The sequence below is a fragment of the Numida meleagris genome, chromosome 6 (assembly GCF_002078875.1).
Source record: "Numida meleagris isolate 19003 breed g44 Domestic line chromosome 6, NumMel1.0, whole genome shotgun sequence".
Taxonomy (NCBI): domain Eukaryota; kingdom Metazoa; phylum Chordata; class Aves; order Galliformes; family Numididae; genus Numida; species Numida meleagris.
This window is the reverse complement of record NC_034414.1, coordinates 26,126,347-26,147,937: the sequence shown is the minus strand read 5'-3', so window position 1 is coordinate 26,147,937 and position 21,591 is coordinate 26,126,347. Positions and strand designations below refer to the sequence as shown.

General features: G+C 38.6%; 1 protein-coding gene across 8 annotated transcripts in view; it reads right to left on the bottom strand.

The window, feature by feature from the left end:
• GANC (glucosidase alpha, neutral C) overlaps nt 1,292-21,591 on the bottom strand; it is a 21,181-nt gene continuing 881 nt past the window's right edge. Inside the window, exons 2-24 of one of the 8 annotated variants that reach the window (XM_021403385.1) lie at nt 21,321-21,383; nt 19,961-20,069; nt 18,932-19,059; nt 18,263-18,445; nt 17,083-17,128; nt 16,050-16,116; nt 14,668-14,764; nt 13,940-14,120; nt 12,956-13,109; nt 12,265-12,500; nt 11,726-11,852; nt 10,642-10,721; nt 10,107-10,250; nt 9,611-9,707; nt 9,166-9,267; nt 8,479-8,722; nt 6,888-6,952; nt 6,532-6,608; nt 5,237-5,311; nt 4,973-5,086; nt 4,280-4,392; nt 3,270-3,370; nt 1,292-3,052 (exon numbers count right to left, since the gene is read on the bottom strand). In XM_021403385.1, coding sequence (XP_021259060.1) covers nt 2,943-3,052; nt 3,270-3,370; nt 4,280-4,392; nt 4,973-5,086; nt 5,237-5,311; nt 6,532-6,608; nt 6,888-6,952; nt 8,479-8,722; nt 9,166-9,267; nt 9,611-9,707; nt 10,107-10,250; nt 10,642-10,721; nt 11,726-11,852; nt 12,265-12,500; nt 12,956-13,109; nt 13,940-14,120; nt 14,668-14,764; nt 16,050-16,116; nt 17,083-17,128; nt 18,263-18,445; nt 18,932-19,059; nt 19,961-20,069; nt 21,321-21,383 — 2,713 coding nt within the window. In that variant the 3' untranslated portion in view covers nt 1,292-2,942. The other 7 variants (XR_002440653.1, XR_002440651.1, XM_021403387.1 and 4 more) reach the window with 7 other exon arrangements.

Sequence of the window (21,591 nt, the reverse complement as noted above, 5' to 3'; positions counted from 1 at the left end):
TAGGAGTAGTCTAACCCTCAGGCCTAAATAGTGGCCTAAATCTTTTTGATCATGAACAGAAGCTTCTTGAGCCAATAGGGCATTCAGAAAGGACTGATTTGACTGTTTGTGGAACTAGGAATGCAGTTGCTTCAGGATGGGCTGTCCTGCTGTGGAATTGATGACTTCCTCATTACACTCAGATGCAAGGATTGCAGGTCTCACACTTGACGTGGCTTTGCATGACAGCTTGGCAGAAATATGTGTCACTCTTTCCAGGATATTACAAGTGCAATGCAAATGGTGAAACACAAGGGCCTCACACTGCACAACTTCAGAAAAAAAAGTTCATTCTGGAGCCTGTGTGTATGTTTTCTTTTTCTTTCTTTTCTCCTGTCTTGCTCAATACAAACATTCATCTATTCACAGAGCTCTGTTCTAGAAAGAGAGAGAGTAGTAGTGCACAGTATGATACTTGACAAACTCCCTGTGGGCTGCAGAGAAGGACCAAGTGAAAGATTAGCAATGATTTTATATATTTGTTTTATCCTGGGGTGAAGAAAGGTCAGGTGGGCATGCCCTTACTGTGTTACACCTTTAACCCAGCATTGCTCTTTGTGGATGTTCAGGAGTACCTTCTGGCTATGCGTGTTCAAAAAACACAGCTTCCTTTTGCTACTGTAGATCTTCTTTGTGATAAACAGGAGTTGCTAGTAAAAGAAAACCAACATCTTTAAAGAAATACAGTTTACCATACAGAGGAATGGATGTGCTGTCTGCAACAAACAGCAAAAAAACCCTTTGTCCATTAGGAATCAAACTACCTTTTGTGATGGAATTTCTTGCGAGCAGAAAGGCCCCCAGTCCACAACACCCGTTCAGATGATAAATCAAAAGTGACCTACGCAAGTTTAATTTTTATGAAGTTCTATCTCTAGTTGTTTTCAATATCTGAATTCAATTACTTTCTGTAGAGAGAAAGTATTAACTCAATTCTTCATTTATGACAAAATATGTGGAAAAGTATGTGCGTTGCTACAAACATCAATGTAAATGATATTTTTTGAAATATATTTAACTTTATTACCTAAAGACATAATTGTAATGAGATTTTGTGCAACTAATTCCTGTCAAAATCCACAGAAGTTGGGCACGTTGCACCACTGAACATTTGACTTATGAGTACTTATATCAGTGCAGATTTACTGAGGGTCACAGCATAAAATTTAATCATTCACTTCACTCACATACAATTAGAAGAATACTTGTAAGTAATGCTCAACAATAAAAAGGTCAGATCAAGGCTCATAACTCAGTTTTCCATTACTTTATTTCACTTTCAAACTTCAGAAATATCAGTTAAAACATTTCATTAAAATGCCCCAGACAATAATTACACCCTGTCAGAAGCACCGCTATGTTTAAATAAAAGAAGCAATTATCAGTCAAAGCTTTAGAAGCCGATAGAAAAATAGAGTCTGTCTCAAAAACAGAGTTTGTCTCTCTTCTCACAGATGTAAAAGATCTATTTGCTACTGTTCCACCTGGATTAACTTGTCTGCATTAAGCACAGCAGCATTTAGGCTGCTAGTTCCCAGCTCCTGGAGTGGAGGTTCAGAGTGTCTGCTAGGAGGAGATGAAAAAGAGCTCTGCAGAATAAAAAAGAAGGAAGCTAAGGGTCTGGTGGGAAACAAGCTGCACTTGGTACTCAACAGCATAGTTGTCACCATTTGCTCTCACACTGTTATTCCCAGAAATCTGTCCTGCAGAGGACAAACAGCAGCAGGTGGGAATGACTGACCAAGCACTGAGAGGGCTTAGTAGGAAGAGTAGGGAACAACATACAAATGCACTACTATGTTCCCTTTAGTGGACAAAAATTGTGTCTATCCTTCTCTTATCCTAACAATTCACTAAGGAAAACATTTCCTTAGTGTGTTAAAAGAAATAATTTCTGCCTTTTTCATTGCCATCTACCAAGCTCAAATCTCAGCTAAATACCAAAAGCTGACCAGGAAATTGCTAAACTAAGTGTAATGAAAGCCAGGGATTAGCAAAAGCTCAAAGCTTTGGAGGAGCAGAGTTCCACGGAAGGATATTGCTTCACCAGGCTAACTTTAACCAATGACATTTAATCATTCAAAAGAGACCAATTCTTTCCTAACAAATTAATTTTTAAAGTAGTACTGGCAGAAAGAGGGGAGCGATGCTGTGGAAAACATTTCCATGGGAATCTAGCTGCTGCCCCAAACTGCTACCGTTGCTGCAGATGTACGCCTTTTCAAAAGCCAGTTTCCAAGCCAGCTTCTGGAGAGACTTCTGCACTCTCATTTCACTATCACTCAACTAATTGGCACAACTTATTTAAAACCCGGTGACCAAATTGTACAGCTAGCCTGCTGTTTACTTTCCTGTGCAGACTGATGAATTTTGCAGGGTCATAAGGACTGGAAAGAGGAAGTGTCCGTAACCATGGTGGGTGGTTCTGAGTTTGTTTTTACAAGGCAGCTTGCAGGCAGACCTCAGCATCTGGTATACCTGCTGATGCTGTTTGTCAAACTGGTGTGATTCTGCTCTCCTCAAATGCTCTAAGCCGTGAAAGGTGGGATTTCTAAATACTTAGATAAATCCCCATGCAAATAAGCCACAATCTCACACAATCAGTTCATGTTTTTTTGGTGTAAGTAAAGACTGAACTTACTCTTAAAGCTTAATTGAAGCTAGCCTAGAACAAATACTCCTTAGTTTTTCTTCCACATACAATCATAGTGCTATTATTTTGCCAGACAGAAGAGTCATCCAAGTTCAAATTGGTGTTTTAAAAGAAAAATTGTAGGAAATGTTACTTTGGGGTTGGGTGGGTGGGAAATATATTCCTTGACTGGATTCAAGTGAACGCTTTAAGTCTTTGAGATGATTTCCCTTCAACCTCACAATGAATTATCTGGAGAAGTTGTCATCTTTCACTTGATACAAATCTCCCAGTCACTATCAACTCTCAGGGCTAAATTTTCCAGAATCAGCACAGAAGTCTTCGTATCGTATGTGAAAACCACTTCTTTTTCTTTCCCACCTATAAAGGAGAAGAGAATTTACTGTATGATTTAGGAATAGCCCTTCTGAAACACAGTTATGTATGGATCCCTTCAGTTTTTAATTCAGACTGTCTTTGCCACTGCTGGAAAGGACGGAACACAAAACAAAGAGTAGTCAAATGTGCCAAGTATATACATAAGAATGCAGCAGAATCAGAATAACTAAATGTAGTAGAACGAAAGTCAGTTCATTACCCTTGGAACAGGCTGTCACAAAAGTGGGTTGTCCAAGTCCCATAAATATCACCCGCTCGACTACACATGTGGTACGGTATTGTCCGCTCTCATCTCTGCAGCTGAAAAAAAGAAAAATATTTCATATAGTTTCTGTCCATCACTAGAAGTTCAGCATTATACTGAGAAAGTACTACTTCAGTCTCACCCTGAAAGTTCCCTAAGCCAGTTTCCTTTCCTCTATTTACCTCTCTCCTGAAACAAGAAAAATTTTTCTACTGTTATCAGCTAATATTTGACTGCATAGCAGATTTCACAAAGTCAGAAGGGGACAAAAAAAGTTTGAGAAGGTATTTTGTGGCACAAAGCATGGCTTTGACAAACAGAAATTCTGGATTTCTGTAAAGTGGTAGTGAAAACCCCAAAATACAAATGTAAAGTCAATTCTAACATTTTTCAAGTAAGATGTTTCAGTTTTAAGCTTAATTATCTTTCATTTTGAAACTACTTTATGTATTTGTTTTTATTAAAAAGCTCTAAAAAAAACTTGTTTCAAAGTCCAGTTTTCCTTTTTGGGGCAATCAGTGTTATACTATTCATCTAACTGATTTTTTTTCCCTGCAACTTCTAGATTTGCAAGTAACTTATCAACGTATTTTATTTCTATCCTTTAATTTGAAGATGTTCAGATTTGAAGCATGCTTTTTCCTACATCATTTAAGGCAGTCTATAGTTTTGCTTGTACTAAATTTTGTCATTTGAAGACCAACTATTGCATATTTTTGAAACTTAAGGGAATAATGAAATGCCTTTAAGCTCATTATCTATGTACCATAAAGTCCTGTGGGCAACAGACTTCACTAGTAAAAGTGTAACGGTGGCAGTTCTAGAACTTGTTTCCTTACCAGCAGCTATTGATATTCTGGGGGCTTCACTAAGCAATAGGTAAGACTAATACTTCCATATTTACAAGATATTTCCACTGACAGAATGTATGTTGGGTGGCTTCTATCTGCCTCAGCTGTTGTTACCTGGAAGAGAGAATGTTCTTGTGAAAGGTAAATTTCCGGTACAGGAACTGCTTTTTGTGGAGGTACTGAAATGAATGTCCATCATCTAGGTAGAGCTCACCTACTGCACAGGCCTGTGAAACACAACAGATGGAGTCCAAGCTAACAGCATCTTCTAGTATTAGACAAAGAAACATAAAATAATGTCTCATTATGTGTTATGCTTCATAGTGAAGGTTGTGTTGTTGTTGTTGTGCGGTTTTTGTTTGCTTTTTTTAGCTACTTGTATCTCCAGAAGGTTCAGGGAGTCCAGCTCTGAGAGTGCTTTGAAGACTTGGACATTCTGGTTCTGCAAATTGATTTAGGTGCCAGGTGTCACTTCATTTATTAGAAAGGACACTTGTGGGAACTCCTACCTATATGTCCAAGAAGTTTGCACCCTGCCCTGCCAATTCTCTGCTTCTTCTTCCACAGGACTTGTGGAGGGCTGAGAAAAGTCAGGAAAATGTTCTGCCCATGCCGAGCCCTGACAGTTTCACTCTGAGGGAACACTGGGAGGGAGGAGGGAGCCCCCACCACCAGAAACAATAGAGGACCATTGGAAGAACAGATGCAGATACCACTGTGCCCATCGAACAGATAGCAAGCACCTTTAAGCTTTAGGATAAATGTGGCAAAAGACAACTTTGTAAAGGGAACATTATTTCAGAATACCTCTGTGTTCAGTGCCACGCGGAGTTCATAAGAAATATTTATCATCCATTCAGTGGATTTTCCAGCTGCAGTCTTAAGAGGTATCACAGTGCCCCCTCGCTGGAATATGGGAATCTGCCAAAACAAGGCCAGTGTAGAAAGACTCATATAACTCTGATCATATAATTTCAACTGGGAACAGGAAAATCTTAAGTTTTTTCTTTGCAAATCTCAGAAATGAACTTTTACTGCAAGCACATAAAGAAAACTATTCAACTAACATACATTCTCCAGTGTTACTGGGATCTTCAGAGTGCCTCGATCTTCTATTCGTTTAAATTTTCTGAAATCATACCAAACCTAGGAAAAAGGAAAAAGGAATGAGCAGGAAGTATATGGCAAGAACTGGTCCCCTTGCAGAGAGTTATTTTTTGCTTCATCTCTTACTTTCACTATTCCTAACAACCTAATTCATGTGCAAGAAATTACATTTACTTTTAAAATTCAATAACCTTGTATAGTAATGAGACTTCATTCTTTCCCGGAGGCAGAAAAATAAACCTATCTTTTCTATAGTTTGCATAACATCTTGCATGTTTTAAAGTATCTGCTAGTTCAAAGCAATTTTTTTCTTTTTTCTTATTGGTCTAGAAATGCTCAGTTCCAGAATGAGTGTATTTATATTGAAGTGAAAAAATAATAAAAAAGAGCTACACCCGAAACTTCCCATGCATCACTCTTGCCAGCAGGTTTAACTACTTCACGTGAGCCAGGCACTGAACTCCCACAGAGATCTTGATAAGAAAAATATTTTTCTTAGCTTGTTTGGAGAGCCTCATCTATTTTTCTCCTTATATTGAATAAAAAATTGTTTGTATCCTAGGGTCCATTAGTGCAGTCACAAAGCTCTGCAGTCTCTCACGCTTCCCTTCACTGCTTTCATTTGTCTCTAGGGTTAAAACTCAAGCTTTCTTTCCCTTCCAAACTGTTTTCCCCAGATTCCTTCCCTTCTTCCACTTAGCTGCTGCAGCCAAGTAGTCCGTGTAGGAGTAGATCACAGTGCCACCCTGTGGAAAATAACTTGGTTTCAGAGAGGACTTGATCTCTGTCTGTATCAATGTTTGCTGTGCATATCCCAGGTTACTGAAGCTTGCATCTCCTTGTTATAATTTTCCCATTCCCAGCTTCCCCATGGTTTCCTTATGACCTTCCCTTCAAAGAGTCCTTTTCTTCTGTGTAAACAAGGGTTTAACCCAAAGTGAAATGCATGGGGGAAAAAAAAAAAGGTATCGACGATTAAGTGAAGTTGTTTTTTGATGTTTTATGAGAAGTAGTGAGCCCTGAGGGGTGATTTAAATTACAGGAGACCCAAGGTCTGCACAGAGGCTCTTGGAAGAGCACGGAAGTAAATTTACTGTGAGGCAGTTGTGCAAGGCATCAAGAAGGAAGGAAGGCTTAGAGTGGCACAGAATGGCTGGTGCAGTGGCAGTCTGTAGCACCTATGAGGTGGGGAGCTGGGAGGTTGCTGTATAAAATATTTCTGTGGGCTGAAAAGCTGAGCAGCTTTGTATCATCCTTACCTCCTCTGACCCTGGAAGCAGAACACTCACTGCCTTGGCCTCTTTCTCCGTGACTGGATATACCAACAAAGCATTTCCTGGAGTAAAGCATAAACATGGCAATAAGTGATTGCTGTGGAGCTCAAAGCCTCATCTCATCACAGCAGTAGCAGTCTGCTCTGGTTTTGAGTGGGGTTGTCAACTTCCCGTAGTCATTTTAAGGGATTGCTTGAGCCACGCCATGCTTACTTGAGCACACATTCACTTTGTACTGGGGAAAAAAAGCATGTAAGGATCTGATGGCTGCTCAGGTCTCATTCTGCTACAGCACTGTTACGCAGCTGGGCTGTACTGCACACCCAGCCACACGGACTTACCTAGCATGTACTCATCTTCCACTCCAAAAGTTTCTAATTTCTCTGGGAATTCTATCCAGAGAGGCCTGAAGAAAGACAGACAGTAGAATTCAGTTAGTTTTTCCTCTCCCACCAACCTGTTCAAGGCCTGCTGGCATTTTTAGGCTCCACTTTTTCCTTCTCTTAAAAGCTATTAAGAATTGAAGACAGAGCAAGTTCCTAGTCCGTGCCTTAAAGTACCACTTTAAGGTGCACTCCAAGGTACCTATTGTTTGGCCTCCTGCAGCCTCACTTTCTTCATTACTGCCTTCTTCTTTGCAAACTCGCACTACAGTGCCTTCCCTCTAGCAAAGGAGAGATGGATGAGCCTTTCTACCAGTGTCTACCAGCAATGCTGACACTTGATGACCCAGTCCCTGAGCAAGTCCTTTCTGCTCTGTTTTGCAGCATGTCTCCTGGTCACACACTGGAAAACCTGCACTACAAGTTCAACTTCAGCCTTTTTCAATAAGGAGAAGTGCAGTAGTCATCTAAATAGATAACAGATGTGTGTACTTTGTTTTGAGAGATTATGACTAAAAGAGCTCATTTAAGTCAGAGATGGTTTGCAGCAGCTCTCTGGGTTTCCCTACAAAGAAAGTCTGGCTCACATGTTACTTATAAACCTCCACTTATTCAGTATAGCCCTGCACTAATGAGACACATTTTCCACTCTGAGAAAAATACCGTGCTTCCTCTCTAACTCTGTACCTATTTCAAAAAAGACAGAAGCCTGCTGTCTGCCAGTGTGTACAACAGGGACTTCTACATCTACATATATGCAGACAGATGCCCACACAATATCTGTAATGCAAGCCATTCTAAACTCAAAATACTCAATCCTCTTCAAAAATACCTTTTTTTTTTTTGTATTTTATTTGCATAACAATGGGTAAAGGTAGATGTGCTGGAAAAGGATAATTCTAAGGGCAAATTCAAAGATACAGCAATACCAGAGAAATTGATGACATTTATCTCTTGCTGAAAGGACTGCTGCATTCAGTTCCACTGTGACATTTTCTTACAGGTTAGATAGATAGCAGCAGAACAAAAGCTCATTTTCTAACTTCATTTTTGTTTTACATTACTAGATTGTCTACTAAAAGAAAAATGATAAAAAATGCTACAGAGATAAATAAGAGAGTTATTAATATGAAACAACTTTTATAACACCAACAATACAGCAGTAACAAGTACTTTCATGAGCAGCAAAATGGCCTTTATGTTTTTAGGCCAGCAACTTCAGAGCCTGTTAAGCATGGTTTTAAGTGTGGGCTGAAATACCAGAGAGTGTTCTTTATTATGAGAAGTTTGGAGTCCACAGTTCTTTAAAAACATTTTTGAAGACTGTATGTGAGTTAGTGTGTCTCAGGTGTCACTTAGTAAAAATGATATTTAGTTTCCTCTGGTAACCTTATCAAGGCTTGCAGAAAGCAAAATAGAATTTAGGCTTTTTTTTTTTTCAAACTATATAAGTAAGTAATCACAAATGTATGAAACAGTGATTTAAGTTCCCTCCTCTAAGTGGCTTCTTCCTAAGGATAATCACTAGCCTCCTGACTTACGTGCTTACCTCATAACTGGTTCAGCCTCTGTGTGTGCCCGATAGAACAGTGTGTATAAGTATGGCAGGAGGACGTAGCGCTCTCTAATGGCTTCCCTGATGATCTGGGTGTTCTTCTCCCCAAAGAGCCACGGTTCTCGCCGTTTGCTCTCCATGTTAGAATGACCTCTGAAGAAGGGCTGGTAGGCTCCAGCCTGATACCAGCGAACAAGTAATTCTGGTTCTGGATCTCCAATGAACCCTCCCACATCAGCTAGATATTGCGCAGACAAATAAAAATACACATTTTTGGAAATTATTCTGAAGAATTTGAAGTTCTCCTCTAACAAGCATTCCAAGTATATAAATTCATGAATTTCACAGTGTACTTGCAGTTCTGCTGTTGGGTAGCTGCTCGTCCAATTAAGAGTGGAAAACTGAGGTAACAAATTATCCTTTAATAAAAATAGCAAGAGACTTTTAGGAGGGTATGCACCTTCAAAGACTGCTCCAGTGATGATACAGACCACCACCTAGAGATCACTGTTCCAAGTCACAAACACTACCGAAAGACTAAGTGAGGAAGTGATGGTGAGAGGCACGTTTTTACTTTCTGAAACCAGATTCATCTGTGAATCCGCCTGGAAGTGCACTGGATTGTTGAAGTCTGGTGGCACTAGTGGATGTATGGTGAGCAACTTCAGCCGAATCCCTTACCTCCACAAAATGAAATCCCTGCCAGGCTGATGGTGAGAAGCATTGGAATGGAGATTTTCAAGTAACCCCACTCCGCTGTGTTGTCTCCAGTCCACACTGCCCCTGAAAATACTCAGTTTCAGGATTACACAGGAAAGTCGGGTTTATGATTCAGCTTATGCTTGTAGTTAAGGAACGAAAACAAGAATGGTCATGAACTACTGTTCATTGCAACCTTTTTTTATAATACATGCATGATCTTGAATTATGCAGCAAGGTGCGTAGTGTTTTGTCACACGATATAGGTTGTGACTGACTTGAATGTGCTTTGCCAACCTTTCCTGAGGTTTTTCATTTTAATAATTTGCACTCCTAAGATAGTTTCTGTCTTCTCTAGACTTACTATTACATACCAAGCTGAAGAAAACAAACCAATAGGGAAGGTATATAGCTAGTCCTTGCTTACCATACTTCTGAGATCCAGCGAAGAAAGATCGTGTAAGAACAAATGGTCTCTCTTTTCCAGAAGAACGTTTGATGAGTCCTTCAGCAGTTGCCATTTGCTGGAAATCATGAATATAAAAGTTCAGAGGATGAGCTCTACAATTAAGATATTTGCTAAACCGCCTTTTTAGCTCCTCATAATTAAGAAACGTGTGATCATAGATAATCACTATTATTAAATGGATACTTTTCTCCTGGAATATACTTGAACAACAAAAAAAATGATTAATATCGTGTAGTCACAGCCAATGTTATGTTAGAGAGGTATGGATACTGTCATATTGTCTTGTGACCAATCATAGAGAAGTTTATTTCAAATACAGCAATACTTAGCACAGCAGAGTTTCGTTTCCTGGTGGAGGTTACAGAACACCTGCTACTGTGTAAATAACATCCTTACCACATTACATAGTCCATGAGGACAGATAATTGCTGGTCTGTGTCTCCTGATACTCTACCTGGTAGAATCCGTAGAGGTTGTGTAATTCCCGATGCTCCCAGTTGTTGTAGTGCACGGCATCTTTCTGCATTGTTAGCTCTGCCCCTTTGAAAACTGACGGCTCATTCATGTCGTTCCACACAAAGAGGATATTAGTGGACCCCTGTGACAGAGAGGTGCAAGGTCAAGGTGATGTGACCACGAACTACAAGAGAGCATGCCTGTATCACTCCTTCTGTGTTGTCACTGTAGTAAACACTGGGAATGCAAGGGATGTGTTAGATGATGGGTTGCAAAAATGACTGCACTCTGTCCATCTACTGCTACAGCTAAGTAGTTTCAGTGGTGTAATATGGGTTCCAGCTTTCTCACAGTAGTTAAGTCCATGGAGTAAAATCCTTGTATAATATTTCATCTTACCAAGATACTTTCCTGTACATAATAATAATACAACTACAAAAGCCACCAATTTGCTTAGCCAGCAGTTTCTCTTCTTTCTTTTCCCCATTTTTAGGCTTTCTGGTACATGTAGATCAGAGTAAATAGATACACACCTTGTATGTTTTGAAGGCAAATTGATCTGCATACCATTTTCGCACTTCAGGATTGGTGAAATCCAGATAATAAGAGGAACCTGTGGATGTAGGAGATTCTAGTTATTTAGCTTATTTTAAGATCATGTGTTGTCTTTGCACCTAAAACAGCAGCCTACAGTTAGGATGCTTTCCACAATGGGTACCGATATGATTGATATTGTTTCCAAGACAAAAGCCTCAGAACAAACTTCAGGCCAACATGGAACTCAGAGCACCCCTTGCCATGCTCTGCAGATCAATACATGAAAACTCTTGAGATCTGAAGCTCAGCAGCATTTCAGGATGGGTGCCAGCTGTTTCAAGAATGTTTGGATTGGAACAGGAAGCCAGTGAGAAACAGCATCCTTGGTGTGCTGAACTCAAATGGGAAAGTATCAATGAGAAGCTGAATAACTACATCCTGAATCATAACAGAGAGCTATAATTGCAGTTATACATTCATGCGTGGGGAGACTAAAATGGTAATAGTTAGAAACTGCCATGCTACTAAAAGTTATAACATATCCTTGATTTCTTCCATGGTCATTGACATTCCACCATGTTTGCAGTCTGTCTGCAAAGAATGAGGACAGCATCCTTTGTGCTCCACCAACTCACACTGAGATAGCCTCACAGAAAAATAATGTGTCAGATCACTGTATTATGATGGAATCAGTCTTTGGTATCATGGGTCACTTAATTTTCACCCAGTCTACATCAGCTGTGTTCACTGCAACAGACCAGACTGGATTTCAGTTACCCAAAACAAGTTGAAGAAGAAGAGTGGCTGTTCTGATCAAGAAATCTAACTTTTCTAGTGCTGTGCAATGGGACTATCTGCAAAGCCAACAGACACAGCAGAGAAAGTTGTACAGCTCAGCCAATTAGAACATGAATGTACAAAGCCGAAGAGTATTTGAAATAATGAATATCTACCAAAAAAAATAGAAGCATTATGAGAAATTAATTCTACTTCAGTGGTTCCCGATTCTGTAAAATTTTAAAAATTTAATTAAAATGCTTAAAATGAAGAAATGGAACAGCTTTTTTTTTTTTTTTTTACCTGGCCAACAGATGCCCTCAAAATCTTTTCCATTCCTGTCTTTCACAAAATATCCCTTTTCTTTTCCCTGTGAACACAGGGTATACATCGGATCAGCTTTAATATGGGGATCTACAATGACGACAAGCTGCCAGAACAAGAAAATAAAATACATTGTTAACGTCAACTGTACTGAGTAAAACAGTAAAATTTTACTTTTGATAAAAGGCAAGGATAGCAACTACCAGTGGTGAAAGCTCATGTTAAGTATGAGACTGTCAATCTAGGACAGCACTGGGCTGCTTCTGTAATATGGAGCTTCACAGAGGTCAAACCTGGCCTCATGTTCAAGGGTAGAGAACAAACTATGAAATAATAAAATAGCATGAGGAGCAGGATTAAAAGAAATGCACACTAGAAGCATCACCATACTGCAAAGCAATCTAATTTACTCTGTTGTAGTTTCATGGTTTCCAGTATCTGAAATACTTTGGTTAAAGCTGATTGGGTAACTTCACACTGCAAATTAATACTTTCCTCCTTCCAGATATATTGTATACCTTGCGTTTTTTCTTCCTGAGAAGTTCTTGCATTTTCTTGGGGTTCTGAAATTTTTTCTTGTCCCAGGTAAAATACCTCTTGCCATCTGTGTGTTCTATGTCCAGCCATATCACATCATAAGGAATGTCATGTTCATCAAAACCTGCATCAACTGCCTTGACATCTTGCTCATCTTCATAATTCCACCGGCACTGATGGTAGCCCAGAGAAAAGAGGGGAGGTAGGGCTTGAGTGCCTAGGAAGAGAATATGAATGAAGCTAATACTGATAATGCTTTTCAGGATTTTATCTAAAGATTACGAAAGTTAACTTGAGAGCCATGATTAATATATAACTGTCTGGATATAGGGAATTCTGGCCTACATTGTGTCTAGAGCATGTTCTTCATATCCAAGCATTACAACAGGCTTAACCAGAAGGCTGTAATGATAATGCATGACAGAGAAGGTACTTCTTGTTCGGTGACACTGAAATGTTATTCCAGTAAACAATATAATTTTATTCTTTCTTTTTTTCTAATGTAAAAATATTACAGATGAGTATAACTGTCACTAATGCAAGCAACTAAATAATCATAGAATTACAGAACATCTGGAGTTGGAAGGGAGCCACAATCATCAAGTCCAACTTGAGGACATGTTCCTCAGAGATTCTCCCAGGTAAATTTGTTGTAATGATTTGAGTTAGTACCTGTCAGTTGTGCAAACTGCTTGAAGATGTCAAATGCTGTGGGTCCCATCAGCAGAAAAACATCAATGATCCCACTTTCTGACATCCAGCGTACATCAGTTAGAGGCACTGCCCTCTGCTTAGAAATATCTGCAGCAGATTCAGTTGGTATGTGCTTTAAAGGAAACCAGGGCAAAGCTGAATGATTTGCAATCAAACTTTTGTTCATTGAAAAACCAAAGATGGAAACCTATAAAATCTTACCACTAACACATATCTGGCAGATATTAGGAGTACGCACTTTAAGTATATTATATATCCTTCACAAATCCTTTACGTTGCATACCAGTTATACAAAATAAAGATTACATAAAATGGATTACGAGGGGCAAAAGAATTACAAATTTTCTGTAATTAGTGTATAATCTCACAATGCATTTGCTGCAGGATCTTTAGAATCATTCACTAACAACAAAGAAAATTAATAATTTTAACTATGTAATCAAGTGTTGGAATAAAGCAAGATTTTTTCACTATTTCAATTTTAATAGAAATCATATATCTGTGCTTCAAGACTTGAGATTATCTCCTGTATTTTTTGTTTCTTGAAGGCCACCTATATTCCACAGATATATGAGACTGCTGAGCAGAGATGTGTCAATTCCAATAATTTAAAAATTCCGTAAGATTTCTCAAATCCAAAAAATTGTCAGTGTTTTGTCCACCCTTTTACATTTCTGCTCCAAAATTAAATATTTCCTCTCTCCCTTCTCTTGTACACCTATTAAGTTACAAGTTCTATAATCTGCCTTTTGAAAGAAGTTATCTGTTCTTTTCAGTGGTTTACTACAAATTCTGTAGTAGGGAGGAGAGTAGGAAGAGACTGACAATTTATCATTAGGGAGCAATAGATAAATGTCCAATGATGTTCTTATGTTCCTGTTGGCCCTAACTTACAGTGTTTTTGATGGTTATTAAATTCTGAGGAAAGTGGGCCAATCTCACCTCAGCTACTGCCTTTGTATTAATATCCACCAGCGTTTCTGAAGAATTCAGCCAGAAGATCCCTGAAGTTCTGTTAGGCTTGTGTGCTATGAGAAGTGGCACTGAACCATAAATACCTATCTTGTCATGTATCTTGTGGCCGAAGATGTCCAAATTATAAAGCCGGTACGCATCACCATCACTAGGACAAACAAACAGATGTGTTTGTTAGATATAAGCATCCTTCACTAGGCCAATTTTAGCTCTACTATAATTCTAATGAACACAGCAAGCACAGTGTATTATGGTCTTTTGTTAAGCCCCCAGGGCAGAAACGTGGACATCCCAGAATACAGTATCTTTCATTCTACCTATCTGAATCAAGTAACATCACCGCTATTGAGACTACTGCTCCTTTGGTCCAAGTCCTAAACTATGAATTCTGAATTCTGTCCCCCACAGAGTTGCTCCTTTAAGAGTTCTGCTTAAATGTGATTAATCATGCAATACAAAATTAAAAGAAGGCATGGAAAATTGTGAGAGAACAGAGGGGATAATTTATTAAGTTGCAGAATGTAAGGCAGAACACCTTACTCCCTATGGACAGTCTGTGGTTCAGGTTGCCTCATCATTAAACTAAAATATACATGATATAGCATACTTATTGTATAAAATATTTAATACAAAGCTGTTTGTATTAAATTATTGAGACAGTGTTCCAATTCCCCTCTATGGAAATGCACATTTACCTTGTGTTTTTGAGAAGAAGTGATTCTGTGTGTTGTGGTATTCCATAAAGATGGTCAAATCCATGTAAAGAGAAGTCCATGCCTACAGAACTAGGACCTGTGGTAACAACATTAAAATAGAAGAGTACAGAGTTCCATTCTCATGCTTTGCTGAAAGCAACAAAGCAGAACAACCTAATTGTAAAAAATGAAAAAATAAGCAAATTTTAACAATTAGCTATGTCAAACTTGCTTTCAACTTCTTTAATTATAACTTATGTACTGCAGAGGTAATGCTTTCAACATTCTTCCAGTTTTTATGTGCTTAAGAAGATAAAATGCATTGCCTTAATAGAAAAAAGAACACCTAAACCAATAACAACAGAGACAAACATGTAATAGTGGGTAACTCCTTTACTATGCAGTAAAGCTACTTAGAATTATCTCGTTTCTACCCCTTAGCTTAGTGGCACAAAGGTACAGCAAAATGAATGCTAGAGTAGCTTGTTTTCTAGTACTCCTCTCTTCAGCCTCAGCTAGGGGAGTAGCATGGAGGAGAGCTGCTGCCAATGATATCATCGTGTCACATTTCTCAATCCAGAGGAACTTCTGGGAGGTGACTAGAGATCGTCTAGACTGACAAGCAGTGGTTTCAGTATCAGGATTTTACCACAGGGACCTCACTCCTCCAATACTGAGAAGGAGCACAGTCGTGATGCTGGCCTAATATATCAGATACAGCATGAAGAAGGGTGACAGCCCCCTGCCTCTATGTGTCTCAACTGTGAAGACGCTCTTGTTGCCATAAGAAGGCTTCCCTCTGCATGCTGCATTTGCTGGGCAGCGCTGGTTGCAATAGGAGACTGCATGACAGAAGTAACTAACAGACAAAGCAAACTAAATCAGTTAATGCAACTGGACACACAGAAAAAGGTCATGGGTTTTCATAATCCATAATTTAAATGGTATTTGAGCTACTGACTCAGCTCAGTATTTTCCTTTTCAGTCTTCCACTTTTAAAGTTTCTCTGTGAAAATTATTGCTTAGCTATTATGATTTGTGATATGTCATGAGACTAAACAAGTGAAATCAATGTTATGTGCTAATACATTAAAAAAAAGGAAACAACAACATATAGTATAGTGCATACTAGTCGGCCACTGTCAGAAACAGCACACAGTTAGCTGATGAAATGGGTCACATTTAATCTGTTTCCTCCTGAACAGGAATCTAATGAATACTTCTGGTGCTTTTGTCAAATTTGTTATGCGCTGACATGATATAAACAAGTTAAAAGGAGTGAGGAAGACATTGATAAATGTTAAGTAGCTAAACAGAAATATGAATGAACAAAGGTAAGTACAAAGCAGTAAAACTGTTTTCAGAACTACACTGAGACTTACCATGAGCTTTGATGTCTAAGAAACTGCCAAATTTCTCTTGCCAGAGACCTAGATCCTCCTGATTATCCTGCATAAACAGAAATAGCTAAGCCTGTAAGTGCAACTGCTCTCACCGTGTATTAAGAAAAATATCTTTATTCAGATGCGATTCATACATTATTAACTGTTGTTTTTTTGTGAGTGTTTGTTGGTTTTTTCTTTTCTTTCTTTTTTTTTTTCAAACAGGGCTAATACAAGTAAATGGAAAATGCAATTTATATTCTGCTGCAGCAGTACGTCTCCCCCAGAGCAAACACACTCTTTGGCAGAGCCCAGACTTTGGAGGCAAATATGCTGAAAGCAGCACAGCTCCTCCCAGTTTTAACTACATAGTGCAGTAAGCAGCCATCTGGTCTACAGGAGGCTAAAATTACATCATAGGCATAACTCAGCCTCCTGAGAAAACTGGTATGTGCTATATGTACCGCCAGGACTTAGTCTTTATCCACAAGGAATCTTACATCAGTACTAAGCATGGATGTATGTGTAGTTTTATCTTTGGACTGCTACGAAAGAGATCTCTTTCTTTTGAAATACTCTTTAAAAGAGATTTTTAAAATGACCAAATACTACCAGGAGACTCTCTGTACTCTGAATAAAATGATCAAGAACAAAAGAGCAAGAAATATCTAAATAAAAAGGCCACAGAAAGACATTTTGAAGGCTAATGGGTGCCTCTTATTGCCCTAGTAAAGCACATGACCCTCAATTCAACTATGGATTTGAAAAATATCTCTATCTGAAATACTAGGTCCTTTCTGAATTTCACTAAGTTACATCAGATACATCTCATAAAGGAATAGTTGATGTGGGACCTCTGGTCACAATCATATCTCATGTAAATGAACGGCCCAGAAAGTCCCCAGCAGTGGCCAGCACTTTGTTTGGCTGTTTGCAAGCAGAGTGCCAGAAAAAAATTACAAATGTGATTCTATTTAATCAGCTATCTTTTCTACAAAATACTAATGCTGAAATTGAAGTAAGCATGGGTTACCTTAGAGGAATCACCTGCTGCCTCCTCATTTTCTGCTGTAGGGTTTCTAGTGAAAACAAATGTATAGAAATAATCAGTTTATTGTTAACATATAAAAGGATTTCAAACAAAATTCACATATAATTATGCATTGCCTTAAATACTATGTAGATATTTTATAGACATTTTAGAATCATTGAATCATGTAGGTTGGAAAAGACCTTAAAGATTGCCAAGTCCAACTGCCAACCTGACCGAGTCCCATCACTAAACGATGTCCCTTAGTGCCATATCTACACATCTCTTAAACACCTCCAGGGAGGGGGACTCTACCACTTTCCTGGGCAGCCTGTTCCAATGCTTGATGACCTTCTCCACGAAAAAAATCTTCCTGATGTCCAATATAAACCTCCCCTGGCTCAACTTGAGATTGTTTCCTTGTGTCTTGAGGTGCTTAACTACACTGAAAACTGAGGTCATATTTGAGAGCTCTAATTGGCAAATCACATTAATATTCAACGTCCTAAAATAACCCTAACTCCATGCCTGAATTAAGTTCATCCTTTTGGCTTTCACATTTGTTTCTATCTGTGCCAGCATTTTACTCACCCAGAAGATCCTCATGTCTTTATTCTTAATTAGGGGCTCTCTGTTAATTAAATTTTTGAAATAATTCTTTCTATGAGAAAGACACTTGCTATGCTTTTTTCCTAGCCATGTAATGTTCTGCACTGTAGCTTCTCAACCTTCCAGAATTTTGCAGTGGGACTGACCTGTAAGCTCTTGCAGCTATATGGAACATCTTAATTCAAACAAAACTTACTTGAAGAGCTTATAAGGTGATCAAAACTTACCTAAAGAGTAAGTCTAGTCATAAACGGAGGTAAAACTAAGAACGTTACGCTATCATTGCTCATTCTCAAGAAAGACAAGAAGAACAAGACACCAGTTTATTAAAGAATTGGCCATTAAAGGCAGTTACCATGAGCATCTGGCTGCTGTGGGGATCCAAATAGTTTGCATCTCATTGATTCTTAGTTTCTTTGTTAAGTCTTCACTAGCATACTTACTGGTATGAAGTAGCTGAGAATACAGATTTCAATGCATGAGAGCTTCTATCGCAGAAATTTCATTTCCCATACAATTGTTTACTTTCAGCTATAGATGAATTAGTATATGGTGGGATAAACAGATACTGTACCTATCACTGGGAGGTGGTTGTAGGTGCTCAAAATGTAACAACCCATTGGAATTCATGCTCAGAACAGTCTCATCCTTGAACTGTAGCTCAACCTGGAAGGGGTTTGCTGTGACTTGAAGCTTGTAGTCCTCATTAACACTTGTCAACACCAAAACACCTCCCTCCTTCTGGGACATAGAGAGTCTGTCAAACGAAAAGCAACAACAGCTTTATATGAACCAGCAGCACATGAAATCCACTGTGGCTAAATAACAGTCTGAAATACAAAATGAGCAGAGACTATTTCCATACATTACAAAAACTTCAAGGCTTGTGTTGAGATGAAAAACCCAGAAATAAATGCTGTGTTCAGGCTTCACTGCACAGTGCAGCAGGTGGCTATAGAACCACCGTGAAAAGTACCCATAGTTTGCATTCCTTTCACATTTGCATGTAATGCATTTGGTACAAATGATGCGACTTAACAAGCAGACTACTTTTTCATTGTGTCAAATAGTCTCAAGTTTCTCATATGTATGATAAAACTTTCTCCTCTGTATCTAGCATGATTTTTTGAAAGTAACCACGTGCATTTTTATTTTCTTTTCCTGTAACAACTTTATATCATTGAGAAAGAACAGTGATGTAGCACAAATGAGAGAAAAGGCAAAACAACTTCCCATCACTTACTTCTGGGTGGCAGGTTCCTTTATAAGAACATCAGGAACTTCATATCTTGCTCTGAGAGGAGCTGCCTCATTAATTTTAAGCCTAAAAATATTGCCTTCTATTTCATAGATTTCTACTTGTAGAAGAACCTGGGAGCAAAAACACAGATAAACTGGAAGTGATAAAAAATATCAACTTATTGTCTGGAAAAAAATCTACATGCCTACTTTCTGATTTTATGTTCTTTAGTATTACAAAGCAACTGTTACCATCCATCTGAATTTACACCAGCTAACTCTGCCTTACTGCTTTGAAGAAGCAACTCTTTTCTTAAGTGGGCTCTTTATTTTCAAGTCTCTCATGCCTAGCATCGTGTAGCTCTCCCCACAAGCAGCAAGAAAAACAGGGGAAGTAAACACTAATGTTGAAGTGTGGATAATTTTATTACTGTGCTACTAACATAAGAGCAGGGAACTACTGAAATGTGGGCTTTTTGCAAAAGCATCAGTGATCTGCATTTACTGGTATTTCACAGTGGTACTTACACTGATGAACCACATCAGAAAGATAACTGAAGAAAATAGATGATACTGACCTACTCATCAAGATGTGAAACTTGCTATTTTACACTTCTGGGAACTGTAAAGTCACTTACTTTGTTCTAGTTCATACAAAACGACTTTTTTTTTTTCCTGTGGGGAATCTCTGCAGTCAGATTTTTTATACTATGGGTTCCCATCCCTTCCCTTTTTTTTTCATTTTCTTGTGGTCTCCAAGACACAAAATTGGCTTAAGAATTTTGGCCTGATATCATTTCCTCTCACTTGGAAGCTGATCAGTATCATTGTCTTCAAAGGCATTCTTCTTGCACAGTCTCAAGTTGACAAATGAATACTGACCAGTAAGGACATTTTTAGGCTGACACTTTGCATTGTATCTTATGCACCTACCACCGAAATCTCTCAAAACCTTCTGCAAATATTATCAGACCTACTAATGATAGTCACTCCTTGTTCTGTAAGCACCCTCTTGTACCAGGTGAGATCTCACCTTATTCTCCTCGTGAATAATTTGGAATTTGACATTCTCATCACTTAATGTGACTGAATCCAACAATGCTCGATACAAGGATTTTCCAGGACGTAGAAGTTTCTGACGTCTGTCAAGATAGAAAATTATTTTTAGTCTCCCTAATTGTTCTGGCTTATATCACACATAGAAATGCAATATTAAAAATGTTTACTTAATAACTTTTCTCTATTTTTTTTCAAATAATTATTGCCAGGAAAAAAAAAAAAAAGGAATATAGTTTGAAGCACACATAGGTGTATATGAATGAGATGTAAAATAGAGGGATTTGGTCATCCATCACTATCCCATAGATTATTCAAGTAACCAACTAAAATCTCAGCCGCCTAGTTGCATTCCACTTTTTCCAGGACTCCAGAAATTTTAGCTGAATAATCATTTTTTCACTTTGTCATATACCACTGCTTGGTTTCCAACTCTCCAGAGAACAGCTTCTACGTTATGTAGTGATGAAGCAACATGTATGTGATCTGTAAACTCCTGGATATACAGTGAGGAAATTACTTTTCAAGGGATACTCCTGAACCTACAGACATTAGGTTATCTGCTTCACAAGACCCAGTGCTTGAGCTGTCAAACTAAAAGCAGGAACTGAAGGAGGAGAGTGGCCAAGGACTGGATGGGCTGCTACAGAGTTTTGACCACAGTTTTTGGTGCTGGTTACGTAGTTAGGACAGAGACCCTGAAATAAAGGCTCCATCAGCTGTTTGGAGGATTCTCCTTGCTCAGTCAGATTTTATGAATTATTAGAAGGTGGGTGTCTTTGAGAATTCCTTAAAGGGATGTTTATCAATAAATGGACTGGTTCCCTTGCAAACAGACATTGCACAAATGTGAGCAATCACATAAAATTTTTATTTTAAAAGTAGAGCAAACACAAGATCTGAGGCTTGGTAATGTGTGGCAACTTCCTGTTGAGAAATGAGGTGTCTTGAAGTCAGAATGGCGACAGACTAGAGAGGGCTGATGTGAAAGAAGGAGTCCTGCTCCCATTGGCAAAATGCTATTTGGGGTTTCAGAGCATAATTTCCTGCAGAACAGAAATGGGTATTTGAAACTGTAACCCAGTGCGATGGTGGTTAACTGCTTTAACACTGAGCAGTCACTCTTTTTATGCAGAGAACACTAGATAGAAGACAATGGAGGTGAGATTCCACTTTTTAAAATATGTTGAATAGCACATGCTGACAGGTGAGTGGCACAGAAAGGCACATCCTGAAAGTAGCACACTTGCTGTGATTAAAAATGGATGTGAAACTACTTCCTATAATTTTAAATATTAATAGTTTACAAAAACCTTAACTACAATTCTTCTCTTTACCTGTAGAAAGCAATCTGGTTGCACTCTTTAAAGTTGCTTTTGTCCACAGCTTCATCTTGAACACTGGAAAGAGCAGATAATATTTAAATGTGACGCATCAGCTGATAGATGCCCTCCTCATGTGCAATGCGGATTAAGCAGAGCGCAGACAACTGTGACATAAAACATGCTGGACTTTGAACTGCTGTGTTTGGATATGGGAAGAATTTTTATTCGTTTAGTTCAGTGCTATACTGCTTCCTTTTAAACTTGAGTAATTCTGGCAAGCAAT